Source organism: Orcinus orca, chromosome 8, assembly GCF_937001465.1.
Source record: "Orcinus orca chromosome 8, mOrcOrc1.1, whole genome shotgun sequence".
Lineage (NCBI taxonomy): Eukaryota > Metazoa > Chordata > Mammalia > Artiodactyla > Delphinidae > Orcinus > Orcinus orca.
In genome coordinates, this window is record NC_064566.1 from 347,737 (window position 1) to 361,259 (window position 13,523).

Consider the following 13,523-nt stretch of genomic DNA (forward strand, 5'->3'; position numbering starts at 1 on the left):
AGGAGCCCAGCCGGGGCTCTCTGCCCGAGCTAACTGCCTAGCAGCAGAGACAACGGTGTAAAGGAGCAGTTAGGTCAGGTGATAGATGCCAAGAATGTGTTTATGGGGACATCATGGGAATGGGGAGGCCTCAGCCCCTGTGGGCCTGGGCTGGTGAGGAGAAGCTTCCAGAAAGACACATCTAAGCTGTGATCTGAAGGGCAGGAGGGTTAGCCGGGTAATGGGGGACATGGGCTGGTGGGGAGTGCCGTGCAGGGACAGCTGGCGTAGAGCCCAGTGCCCAGCAGGCCCGCAGGTGATGAGGAGGTGCCCAGTGGCGGGCAGGCACCTGGAGGCTACGGCCATAGCTGATGGGCAGTAAGACTCCACCAGACACCCCTAGTTTTCCGCGCCGGTCAGTGAAACTCACAGGCAGGGAGCGTATCTCTGGCTGGTGAGAATTTAAGAGATCTCAAACGTAGTGTCTTCAAAGGGAGTTACCTGCATCCTTACGGGCCTGGTATCTGCCACGTCCCCCTTCTTTCCGCAGCTCTTTCTACTCATCTTTTTGCTTTTCCTGCGCTAGTGTTGATTCCTGAAAGTCATTTGCTTGTGTCGCTGTTTGCTAAGTTTTCAACTTTAGATAGGTATTATCTGTTCAAGTCTTAGGACGAAACATGAGGACTTGGGACTCTGACCCGCTGCCTCAGCCCGCTCTCCAGGCGGTGCACATGCGTCCTGGTCTGCTCAGCTCGCAGCCCCTCCCTACTCGGCCTCATCTCAGTTGCTCCCAGCTCTTTCCAGTGTGGTCCTGCCCTCCTCGTGTGAGCCGTGCCCTCACCTGCACTGGGTTCCCAGGCGTGCTGTGCTGCCAGCTGCCACGCCGGGCTGGCACCCATGTCTGCACCTCCTTTGGCCTGGTCCTTCGTCTGGTTGGGGCCTGGTCCGGCCGCCCCTGAGACGGGGTGGGGAGGCGGGTGGCCCAGGGTCTTGGCACCTGCCTGTGTCTTTAGCCGCCTCTCCGTTGGTGGTCGCTGCCCCTCAGGCACTTCAAAGGCGTCCTCCGTGGGTGGGACACCGCGGAGGGGTCAGGTGGCCCTCAGATGGCCAGCTCTCTGCCTTCCCTTCAGTTCCTGAGCCTTCTGGAATTCCGGAGGAAGAACCAGATCCTCCAGCCTCCACGCCCTTAGCCAAGCAGGAAGCTGAGCAAAGTCATTCTCCAAAATTTTGTGGACACCAGTTTTGTTAGTTTTCTCTTGGTTTGTAACAGATTGTCATGAACACAGCAGCTGAGAACCGCGTGCTCAGTGGTTCCATGGGTCTGTAGTCCAGACACCGGTGGCTGGTCCTCTGCTTGGTTCTCACCCGACTGACATCAAGGGGTCACAGGGCTGCCGTTCCCGTCTGAGGCTCAGGGTGCTCCCCAAGGTCACGGCTTGTCAGCAGATTTCAGATCCCTGCGGGCATGGGGCTCCAGTCCTGTCTCTGGCCGGCTGCCAGGGGAGGCCGTCGTCACTCAGCTCCTGGGAGTCACCCCTCAGTGGATAGGCCGCAACGTTCTACAACCAGCCAGAGAAAACTACTTTTAAAGAGCTCATTTGGTTATGTTCTAGTTTCCCTTTGCCTTGAGACAGCGGGGTCTCGGGGGTGTGTAAGAACCCTGCCTGCCACACCCCTAGCCTGCTTCTCCTGTCCATGTGAAGTAGCGTTATTTCAGTGGAGTTCAGTGGGGAGAGAAAACTAATGCACCTGTTGACGCTGCCTTGGTGAACTGAAAGTGTCTCCTTCCTTTTCTGCTGGCCTAACCCCAGCTTCAGAAGCTTTCAGAAATTGATCAGGACTGTTGTGGCCAGCTTGCTGGGTTAGGAATTTATGCTCTCTAATCCCTGAAGCAAGAAAAATGAAAGACCTGTAGGAGAGGCCTTTCCTGAGGGCCGTGGCTCACTGACACTGTTTTGAGAAGGGTGTTGACGGCACGTGGCGCCCTCTGGAGGCCACTGCACTGAGCCGAGAGGCGGGTTGGCCCCGGGAGGCTGCCTGCCTCGTGAGGGTTCTGATTCGGCTCCAAGTTGGGGGGGTGGGGCTGGTGTCCCCTGAGCTTGGAAGCAGCTTCGGGTTAAAATGCCCGGTGACATCTGTCCTGGTGGGGCCGCAGGAGCGGGTCTGTCCCTCGTGTGTGGGATTCGGGACCCTGCTCACCCGAGTGCGGCTGCGGCCTGCATGCCTCCTGTACTCCGGTTTGTGGACTTGTAACATTGCCTCTTTGTCAAGGTTCCGAGGATTCCGAAGAAGACGGCGACGATGTGGACACGTTAGCAGCAGCAGCGGCTACTCGGGGGGCGCTGGAAGCCAGCGGTGCATTTAACTCTGATGATGATTCGGAGAGCTGCCCGATCTGTCTTAATGCTTTCAGGGACCAGGCTGTGGGGACACCCGAGAACTGTGCCCACTACTTCTGCCTCGATTGCATCGTGGAGTGGTCCAAGGTGCGTGGCTTCTCTTCGGGCACTTCCTCCCTTCAGGCTAGCCTCTGTGTGTGTGTGACCCAGCCTGTGGCCGGCCTCTCAAGGGTCTGGGTCTCTGCTCTATAACAGGAGTTGGAGCCCCAGGTGGTGTCCGAGCTTGATCTCTGCTTCGTTCGAGCTCTAGGCCCTCGGGGTGGTTGGTGAAGCTCACTGTGGGGTGATATGCTCATGGAGCGCTGGATCAGGAGGGTTGTTTATGGGCCGGTGCCCCTCGGGAACCAGAAATCCTTAGTGGCCCAGGGGCAGCCTGCTCAGGCCGAGTTGGCCGGTGCTCCCATGCTGAGGGGTCATCTCATAGACCCAGGAAAGCCTGAGTCGTGTGATTAGCAGTAAAAGCACATGGGGTTCACCAGATGGTGCAGTGTTGCAGGGTGAGCTTTAGAAGCACTGCCCCCTCCCTACTTTCTGAACTTTGTGAAAAACCTCAAAGAAGTAATGAGTCAAAGGACGCGTGGCCCACAGCCCCGTGCCTTTCACCGTCCTCGAGGACCAGCGGCCCTGCCTGATTCTTTTCTATTCCCACCCTCACCAACTCGGACCCCGGGAACGCGGCCGGCCTCGCCGCACTGTGCCTGCCCTTACCCAGCGAGGGTGACAGTAACGGCGTTGCCTCAAGCACCCAGCCTCTTCTCCTCTGCCCCCTGCTTGCTGGCCAGTAACCCAGCTGTCCTGCCACCCCTTGCCCTCCTCTTGTCTTCTTAGCACTGACTGGCCCTCCAAGAGAACCGCTCCACGTGGCAGGGATTTGATTTCTGTCTCTTTTCTTCACTGCTGTATCCCCAGCCGTCTAGCACAGGGCCTAGCCTACACAGGCATTCTGCAAATTAGATTTTTAATGTAAAAGGAAGTCTTGACTTCTAAATGAAATTATTTTCAGATGGTATTAATAGTGAAAGTGATTCTATAAGGTTGAAGTATGATTTTTCTTTCTTACAGAATGCCAATTCCTGTCCAGTTGATCGAACTATATTTAAATGTATTTGTATTCGAGCTCAATTTGGCGGTAAAATCTTGAAGAAGGTAAGTGTAGGCGCCCCCTTTTGTGTATTACATTGGTCCCCATCTCATGGGAAAACATGCCTTCAAAAGGCAAGTTGCTTTCCTGAAGTATTAGTTACGTGTGTTTTAGAAATCGACTAAAAGGCCGTTTGCGGCCATGAACGTGAAACCCGGTGCTGGAGGTGGTGCTGTGTGCCCGGCCAGCCTGGGCTCTGCATGGGAGCGGTTTCCCAGACTTCCTCCTCTCCACTCCCACACGCCTTTTCTGCATCTCCGAGCTTCTCTCCTCTTGAGCCACGGCAGCCACAGCAGGCAGGGAAGGTCAGGGTGTGGACCCCAGCCCTGGGAGAGGGGGCCAGCTCTCTCAGGACCAGACTTGGGAAGGCGCGTGGCAGGAGCATGAGGGCTGGGGACAAGGTGTTTTCCTTGCTCTTAAAAGCGTGCTTTTGCTCACCTGCTGTTTGGGGACTGGGAGGCCTCCATACGTCGACTTCTGTTGAGGAGCAGCATTAGAAAGACTTGTTGAGGGAGTTCCCTGGTGGCCTAGTGGTTAGGCTTCCTCGCTTTCACTGCCATGGCCTGGGTTCAGTCCTTGGTCGGGGAAGTTCCTGCAAGCCACACGGCTCTGCCAAAAAGAAGAAAAAGAGAGACTCGTAGAGATTTGCCTTACGTCTTCTCAGCGAGGCTTACAGCCGCACATGTGCCTTTTTATTTGCGGGGCCAGGGATGTGTGAGGACTCCGGCTCTGGGTGAGCAGACTTCTCCTGGAGTCTTGGTCGGGGCCGGCAGCTCCCGTCCCGTCCTGCTGGTGGAGCCTCCTGTGGCCTGCCCCGGGCGCTTTGCTCTTCTGCCCGAGGTCTCTGGGGAGCGCCGGCATTTTCCCCGCAGGCAAGCTCTGTTTCCTTGAGTGCCTGCCTCTTGAGTCCTTGGCCCCGAGCGCCTCCTGTGTGGGAAGGGGAGGTGGGTGAAGGGCCCACTTACACGCCAGCAGGTCCAATTGGAGGAGATCTGAGAGCGGCTCAGACCCAGCACAGAGTCCAGGAGGCCGCGGGAGGGTCCCGAGTCCCTGGCTGGTGCAGGAACAAAGGCAGAGAGTGTGGCTCAGGCGAGTCACCCGTGGGGAAGTGAGCTGCAGAGGCTGTTTCTCAGTGGGACTCATGGGCAGGAGACCGAGGCAGCCTGTTGAGGTGGCTCGGGCTGGCGGCAGCGATGAGGAGTAGCTGTGATCGTCGTGGGGCAGCACATGTTTGAGTGTCATTTGGCAGTCACGTTTCTGTGCTTTGCTTGGTCCTGGGACAGTTCTCGGGGGACGAGAGCCCGGCGCTTCCCTGTTCTCCACCCGCGTGGTCCGTGCAACGTAGCCCTCATGTTTGGCTGTCTCACCTGCCACTCCGCTCTGGAGCCCTTCCGTGGGTCAGACTTTTTCTGTTGAATCGTTTTTTTTCTCAGGGCTAACTACCCTGAGATGGTTAGAAAACATAAAAGTCACTGGTGCTTGTTAATTCAGAAGCTTTGGGCCCATGGAGCCCGTGTGAATCTGCTCTGGGTCCGTTGCAAACCGTGATATAAACGGCTCTGGGATTTGGGTCCCTCTTGCCATGTGCTGAGCACGCTGTCCTGTCCCCAGATCCCAGTGGAGAGCGCCAGGCTTGGGGAGGATGACGATGAAGACCCGACCTTCTGTGGGGTGTGCGGCAGGAGCGACCGGGAGGACCGTCTGCTGCTCTGCGACGGCTGCGACGCTGGGTGAGCCCCTCCCGTTGGGTGCCCTGAGCTCGGCTCAGAGCTGGTCTTGTTGACCCGCTAGAGGGACCTGCCCAGCTGTGTTTGTGCTCAGCGCCACCTGCCCCTCGAGGGTCATCTGCTGCGTCCTGGGCTCCGCATGCTTCGTCCCCCCCCCATCGTTGTTTATATCCTCCACCTGTTTCCAGATGATATCCTGAGGCCGCTTGCAGAGATGTACCTAGTATCTCAGGACGAGGGGGAGAGGCAAGAAATGGGGGCGTGGGCTGGCTGGGCCGGGGGCGGACACGAGCAGGACCCACCCTTTGTGCGAGGCCAGGGGCCGGGGCAGCTTCACACGGCAGGACAGTGGGACGCGCTTCCAGCCAGGCTGCCAGCCACCCCTGTGTCCGTGGAGCCCCTTTCATTGTCATTCTGCAACACCATTGGGTCCCCTGCTTCTCGTCAGGCCCTTTCCTTGTGCTGGAGCAGCACAAGCCCTGGAGGACGGGCGCCTGTGGGGCCTGTGCTTGTCCCAATGCAGACACTTCCTGGGCTGCCCACCGGGGCCCACTACCTGCCACCTCCCTGCACTGAGACAGCAGGTCACCCTCCCCGGGCCTGGCAGCATCTCCCACCTTCCTCCGAGCCCCGCCCTCGGTGCTCACACAGCTGAGAATGCAATGCGTTCCTCCCTCCTTTCTCACCAGTCTCAGCCTGCATCCGTGTTTGGTGACACGGTTGCCTGACCTTGCTGCTCCTTGCCCCTTTGGAGTCCCGGAAGTTGGCCATGTCTGAGCGGGTCCCCTCTAGCCTGTTGTCGGTCTGGGGCTAGAGGGCAGAAGCAGAGCCTTGGGTGTCCTGCAGACCCGTGTGTCCAGCTCACGGCTCTTGCTGTCACACTCCATGACCGAGTGGGGCCACGGGGGTGGCAGCATTCAGAACGCTGCTCACACGCAGACTGCACCCTTTTCCCCAGTGATGGTGGCTGCTCGGGGCCTGAGAAGGAGGGGCCTGGGACAGCTGGATGCTGCCTGAGAGCCCACACGTGGTGGGGAGGAGAGGCCTGGTACTGGCCGCCACACCCCTTGGCCTGGCCTGGCCCTCGTCACCAGCCTTGCCTTCTTGGCCTGGGTTCCCTGTGCCAGACGAGCTTGTGTGCCTTCCAGTGGCCTTGAGGACGCTGGGGAGCCCTGGATGAGGCTGTCGGAGCTTTCACTCACAAAGCCTCGATTTTCTCTTAAGCTTTTTTCCCTTTTTTTTTCCTTTCCTTTTTGCCTTGCTGCATGGCTTGTGGGATCTTAGTTTCCTGACCAGGGATTGAACCCGGGCCCTCAGCAGTGAAAGCACCGAGTCCTAACTACTGGACTGCCAGGGAGTTCCCCCCTTAAGCGTTTTTTGTTTTTTTTTCTTTTAATATTTATTTGTTTATTTTTGGCTGTGTTGGGTCTTCGTTTCTGTGCGAGGGCTTTCTCTAGTTGCGGTGAGTGGGGGCCACTCTTCATCACGGTACGCGGGCCTCTCACTATCGCGGCCTCTCTGGTTGCGGAGCAACAAGGCTCCAGACGCGCAGGCTCAGTAGTTGTGGCTCACGGGCCTAGTTGCTCCGCGGCATGTGGGATCCTCCCAGACCAGGGCTCGAACCTCTGTCCCCTGCATTGGCAGGCAGATTCTCAACCACTGTGCCACCAGGGAAGCCCCCACACACCCTTAAGCTTTTAAATGGAGCCTACAGTCCTTTTTTTTTTTTTAATAGATTTTATCTTTCAGAGCAATTTTAGGTTCATAACAAAATTGAGTGGAACATAGCATGCATTTTTTTTTAAATTGAGGTATAATTGGTTTATAGAGTTATATTAGTTTCAGGTGTACAACACAGTGATTCAAAATTTTTATCAGTTATGCTCTATTTAAAGTTATTATAAAATATTGGCTCTACTTCTCTGTGCGGTGCAGTGTATTCTTGTACTTTGTTATATACAGAGTAGCTTGTATCTCTTAATCCCACCCATACCCCTGTCTTGCTCCCCGACTCCCCTCTACTGACTGTTAATCACTACTTTGTTCTCTATATTTGAGTCTGTTTCTGTTTTATTATATACGGTGGTTTGTTTCATTTCTACGTTACACATATAAGCGATAACGTAGAGTATTTGTTTTTCTCTTTTGACTTATTTCACTAAATGTAACACTCTCCAGGTCCATTCATGTTTTTGCAAATGGCAGAATTGCAGTCTTTTTTATGGCTGAGGGTGTGTGTTTGTGTACACCACATCTTCTTTATCCATTTGTCTGTTCATGGGCACTTGGGTTACTTCCATATCTTGGCTTTTGTGAATAATGCTGTGAACACTGGAGTGCATGTATCTTTTTGAATTAGTGTTTTCATTTTCTTTAGTTAAGTACCCAGGAGTGGAAGTGCTGGATCATATGGTAGTTCTATTTTTAGTTTCTTCAGGAACCTCCATACTGCTCTCCGTGGCAGCTGCACCAATTTACAGTCCCGCCAACAGTGCAAGAGAGCTCCCTTTTCTGCACGTCCTCGCCAACATTTGTTATTTGTGGTCCTTTTTTTTTTTTTGCGGTACGCGGGCCTCTCACTGTTGTGGCCTCTCCCGCTGCGGAGCACAGGCTTCGGACACGCAGGCTCAGCTGCCATGGCTCACGGGCCTAGCTGCTCTGTGGCATGTGGGACCTTCCTGGACCGGGGCACAAACCCGTGTCCCCTGCATCGGCAGGCGGACCCTCAACCACTGCGCCACCAGGGAAGCCCTATTTGTGGCCTTTTTGACGAAAACCATTCAGACAGGTGTGATGTGTTGTCTCATTGTGGTTTTGATTTGCATTTCTCTGATGATTAGCAATGTTGAACATCTTTTCATGTGCCTTTTGGCCATCTGTATGTCTTCTTTGGAAAAATGTCTGCGGTCTTTTGCCCATGTTTTAATCACTTTTTTTGATATTGAGTTGTATGAGCTGTTGATATATTTTGGATGTTGCTCCCTTGTTGGTCATGTAGTTTGCAAATATTTTCTTCCATTCAGGAAGTCTTTTCGTTTTGTCAGTGTTTCCTTTGCTGTGCAAAAGTTAAGATTTAAAGTTTAATTAGGTCCCATTTGTTTATTTTTGCTTTTATTTCCTTTGCTTTGAGAGACAGATCCCCAAAAATATTGCTGTGACTTATGTCAAAGAGTGTTTTGTTATTGTTTTCTTTTAGGAGTTTTATAGTTTCCAGTCTTACGTTTAGGTCTTTAATCCATTTTGAGTTTATTGTTGTATATAGTGTGAGAAAGTATCCTAATTTCATTCTTTTACGTGAAGCTGTCCAGCTTTCCCAGCACCACTTATTGGAGAGACTGTCTTTCTTCAATTGTATATTCTTGCCTCCTCTGTTGTAGATTAATTGACCATGTAAGTGTAGGTTTATTTCTGGGCTCTCTTTTGTGTTTCATTTTTCTGTGTGTATGTTTTTGAGCCAGTATTGTACTGTTTTGATTACGGTAGCTTTGTAGCATAGTCTGAAGTCAGGGAGGGTGATACCTCCAGCTCAGTTCTTTCTTGGGATTGCCTTGTCTGAGCCTACAATCCTTGATTATGTTAATTCTTTATATCAGGTTCTGTTTCAGGGAGTTCCCTGGTGGTCCACTGGTTAAGACTCCACATTTCCAGTGCAGGGGGTCAGGTTCAATCCCTAGTCAGGGATCTAAGATCCCACATGCCGTGTGGTGTGGCCAAAAAAAAAATTGTTTCAATTTTAGTAGTGTTTTGTTTGTTTGTTTTTGCAGTACGCGGGCCTCTCACTGTTGTGGCCTCTCCCGTTGCGGAGCACAGGCTCCAGACGCACAGGCTTAGCGGCCATGGCTCACAGGCCCAGCCGCTCCACGGCATGTGGGATCTTCCTGGACTGGGGCACAAACCTGTGTCCCCTGCATCAGCAGGCGGACTCTCAACCACTGCGCCACCAGGGAAGCCCCAATTTTAGTAGTTTTAACAGTGACTTGGGGATTTTTGCAACTTCTGCAAAAATATTTTTTGTTGTAAAGTATATTTATGAACTTATTTGTTTTTTTATGTGCTTGAATTTAACAGATAAAACAAGTACATAAAAATTGTGATAGACCTAAAACATTAAAACTGATAAAAAATATAGTGATTCGTATGCTTCTGAATATCCTCACTGCTAATATTTGCCCTTAGCTAAATTTTCTTACAGTTAAGTCTTTCAACTAAAGTCACAAGTCTACAAGTCTAAGATCACTGTTACTCATTTTTCTTTAATAATGGGAGCTGCAACTGAAATTTTTTTTAATATAAATTTATTTATTTGTTTATTTTTGGCTGTGTTGGGTCTTGGTTGCTGTGCGTGGATTTTCTCTAGTTGCGGCGAGTGGGGGCTACTCTTCGTTGCGGTGCGCGGGCTTCTCATTGCGGTGGCTTCTCTTGTTGCGGAGCACGGGCTCTAGAGCACAGGCTTCAGTAGTTGTGGCTCGCGGGCTCTAGGGCGCAGGCTCAGCAGTTGTGGCGCACGGGCTTAGTTGCTCTGCAGCATGTGGGATCTTCCCAGACCAGGGCTCGAACCTGTGTCCCCTGCATTGGCAGGCGGATTCTTAACCACTGTGCCACCTGGGAAGCCCTGTTACTCATTTTTAAATGAGTAACTCACAAGCCTGTCCATAGATACATGAATATGCCAGGTTCTTTCACTGTTATATGAAGCAAGGTACAGATTATTTGTGGGGGGTTTTGCCTTGGTTTTGTTTTTGGCCGTGCTTCGTGGCTTTTGGGATCTTAGTTCCCCGACCAGGGATTGAACCCGGACCCTGGCAGTGAAATTGCCAAGTCCTAACCACTGGACCTCCATGGAGTTCCCCCATTTGTGTTTTATGTAGCGGTATTTATTCTCGAGGGAGGACCTCTCTGTGCCGCATGGCTGTGGCTCTCCCAGTGGGAGGAGGTCATCCTTGTGCTCAAGTGAGCGCTGCAGGCCGGTCCTACTGGGCGATCATGGGGCTGTTCTGGGTTTCAAAGCCGAGTCCAGCCTGGGCTCGGGTGTTCAGTGTGGGCTCGGTGCTGGTTTCCACCTGGCCTGGCTCGGCGCCATCTCGGACACTGGGATGGAGTTTGGAGGGTTCCGGCACCGGCGGCCCACGCCAGCGGTGGCTCCTCCAGCAGCTGAAGAGCAGACGCTGTTGGGTGGCGCTGCCGTGCGGGGTGTTAGTTCCTCGGAGACTGGCCTCCCAGGATGGTGGCTGCCACCCCGCCGCCGTCAGGGTCCAGCTGCCGCTCTCTTAGCTCTGTCCCTCCAGATGGTACGTCCCCTGGGGAGAGTTCGGCGGCCGTCAGGGTCCCCTTGGAGGGCAGAGATGCCCAGAAGCCTGCGGTGGGGGTCCGTCCACCCAGAATGCCGGTGGGAGAGTGAGAAGACAGGTGTCTGCAGCTCCAAGCGCGCAGGCCCTCTGAGCAGGCGGACTCCCCCTTGGCCTCGGGTGGGGGCATCCAAGTCAGTCCTGGCAGAGCTCACGGTCGGGGAGGGGGCGCTGTGTCGGTCAGGGCCCCGCCCTCATGACTTCACTTAACCTTCATCACCCCCACAGGCCGTCTCCAGGTGCCGTCACGTTGCGGGGTTAGGGCTTCCACACGTGGATTGGGGGGCCACGAGATCACAGCAGGGTGTGTTGTCAGGAGACCTGTCATAGGGCTCGCTTGGCTGGGACAGTGAGGCTGGGGACACCGTCTCGTTTCCTAGGTACCACATGGAGTGTTTGGACCCCCCTCTCCAGGAGGTGCCAGTGGACGAGTGGTTCTGTCCGGAATGTGCTGCCGCCGGGGCCGCCCCTGCTGCGGGTAACACACTGCCCCCCCTCAGGTGGTCCGGACCCTTCCTGTGGGGCCGGCCCCTCGTCCCAGGGAGATCGCGTCCGGCTCTCCAGCAGGGGCGGCTTTCGGTTGCACTCTTTGGGCGGGGCACGGGCTGGAGACAGGGGGTTGGCTGATGGGGGTCTAGGAGCCCAAGCTCCAGGGAGACACCCCCTGTGCCCCGTTTCCCAGAGTCCTCCTACCAGGGCCAGGGCTCAGCGGAGTGCACGTCAGCCCAGGGTGTTTTCTTCCAAGACGCAGGTCCCGTGAGCGAGGAGGAGGTTTCCCTGCTCTTGGCCGACGTAGTGCCCACCACCAGCCGGCTTCAGCCACACGCAGGGAGGACCCGGGCCATCGCCAGGACACGGCAGAGCGAGAGGGTCCGAGCGACGGTGAACCGGAACCGGATCTCCACAGCCAGGAGGATCCAGGTGGGTGCTGGTGGCCTCGCATCCTGGCCATGTGCAGGGAACAAAGCCAAGTGGGCCTGAGGCGGCGGCAGCAGTGGAGAACTGGCCCTGGGGGTGCTGGACAGTCGGGTCCGGCCAGTGGTCGGTGGCCCGGCCCGTGGGTGCATCGTGGAAGCTGCCGGGGGTCCCCTGCCTTGCAGCTGTCACCTGCCAAGGCCGTAGTACTGAACTGAGAGGAGCTGAGAGGACTTCATGGGGAACGTGGTCCCGGGACCCCACCACAGATGCCCACAGTCCCTCCTGGCACTCCGCCCTCCACTCTGAGGCCCGCAAGCCCTTCTTGTTCTGCATCCTTGCCCGGCCTGCTCCTCGGGAGGCCTTCCCAGACCCCACTTCCCACTGGGCCCTTGGGGAGCCCCCAGCAGCCTGCCTGATGTCTGCTGCTGCCAGGCTGAGGCGTCCAGCCTCCCGGGGGCTCAGGGGGCTCCTTGGGGCTCCCTCAAGGGGCCTGAGGCGGCTCCGGCCCCCCTGACCAGCGCCGTCCCGTGCTGTGCAGCACGTCCCGAGGTACCTCATGTCTCCTCTGCTGGACGAGACCATCGAAGCTGTGGCCGCTGGTCTGAGCACAGCTGTGTACCAGCACCCCGGGCCGCGAGCCCCTGCCCGTCGGAGGAGGAAAGCAGGTAGGCCTGGCTCGGTCTCTGGCTTCCAGTGGTGGCTGCCATTCCTGTAGCCTGGTTTCCGCAGACCATCGCGCAGAAGGCCCTGCAGGCCCAGGGGTCTGGGTCTGGTCCTTCCCTCTGAACCCCCCAGGGTGCTGTTTATGCAGCAGCGCCCTGCATGTGCATCAGGGTGACACAGCCTCCCCGAAGTTGATCGGGGAAGAGTCCCCAAGGACCTTGTGGAAGATTCGCGATGTTTTCTCTAAATTGGGCAACACACAGGTGAAGCCCCATGCCTGGCTTTTCTGGGTGGGAACAGCTAAAATGATTAATTCAGTGTCTTTGCTGGTTTGGGCGCTGTTCACGTTTTCTAGTCCTTTTCTGTGTTAGTCTCGGGAATTTTGTCCCAGTAAGTTCCATTTTTCTTTGGTAGTCGACATCCCTGCCTGGGGAGAAGCTTTCACCCCAGTTTAACATCCTCGGCGATTTCTGGGTCTGTGCTCCATTTATATTCATGGGTTGGAATTCTCCAAAGAAGAGCTTTCCTTTTTCTCCTTGACTATTCATTTAAACCAGTAGATGTGGTTTCCTGTTTCTTTCAGCGGGTTGCTGAATCTGTGGTCTTTTAAAAATCAACATTATTGAGACATGCGTTTTCTGTGATGAGCACACCCACTCTGGGCATATGGTTCCCGGTGAGACCGACGAGGCTTCCAGCCGCTGCCCCCACTCCCCAGGCAGCCCCTCCAGGCACCTGCCGTCCTGTCGTTGGCGCTAGCTGTGCCATCCTCGGTTCTCACTCATGAGGTCTTGAGTGTGTGCTCTGGTTTGTTGCTCAGCAGAGTGATTGGGGGCCTGTGTAGTGGGTGTCTGGGGTTAATTTCTGTTTATTGGTGAGGAACATGCCACGGCACGAACCACCCCAGCTTGTCCACCTGCCTGTGCCGGGCATTTGGGTTGGCTCTGTAATGAAGCTGCTGTGAGTATCTTTCCTGCAGGCAGGTGTTTCCGCTGCTCTGGGTCGGTAGAGAGCAGTAGACTAGTTGGTGCAACCAGTGAACGTGTGTTGGAGGTGACTCACCCCCTGCACTCCCATCAGCAACGTGTGCGTTGTAGCTGCGCCGCGTTCTTGCCCACGCTCGTCCTCCCCACCCCCAGCGGGCGTGTGTGTGTCAGGTTCCGCTGCCCTGCGTGGCCCCGCCAGGTGCCGAGCGCATATGTGCTCCCGGAGAGCCCTCGCCCCCGAAGAGCTGAGCACAGAGAAGACACCCGAGGGCCGCCGGCGGGCGGTCCTGGTTCGCAACCCCGTGTAGTGGATGGAGCCAGGAGCTGTACCCCGAGGTCACGCTGATCACTGCCTTGAAGTTCAG

The 13,523-nt window shown here is 55.4% G+C and overlaps 1 protein-coding gene across 30 annotated transcripts in view; it reads left to right on the forward strand.

Moving 5' to 3' along the window:
* The window catches only part of PHRF1 (PHD and ring finger domains 1), a 28,195-nt gene that overhangs the window by 5,652 nt on the left and 9,020 nt on the right, over nt 1-13,523 (forward strand). For 16 of the 30 annotated variants that reach the window (XR_007478800.1, XR_007478799.1, XM_049713545.1 and 13 more), the window contains 5 exons: nt 2,251-2,465; nt 3,441-3,524; nt 5,131-5,249; nt 11,343-11,512; nt 12,048-12,174. Coding sequence is in view for 28 of the 30 variants with exons in the window: in XM_049713545.1 (XP_049569502.1) it covers nt 2,251-2,465; nt 3,441-3,524; nt 5,131-5,249; nt 11,343-11,512; nt 12,048-12,174 (715 nt within the window). In the remaining 2 variants the exon portion in view is untranslated. The other 14 variants (XM_033402632.2, XM_033402634.2, XM_033402635.2 and 11 more) reach the window with 12 other exon arrangements.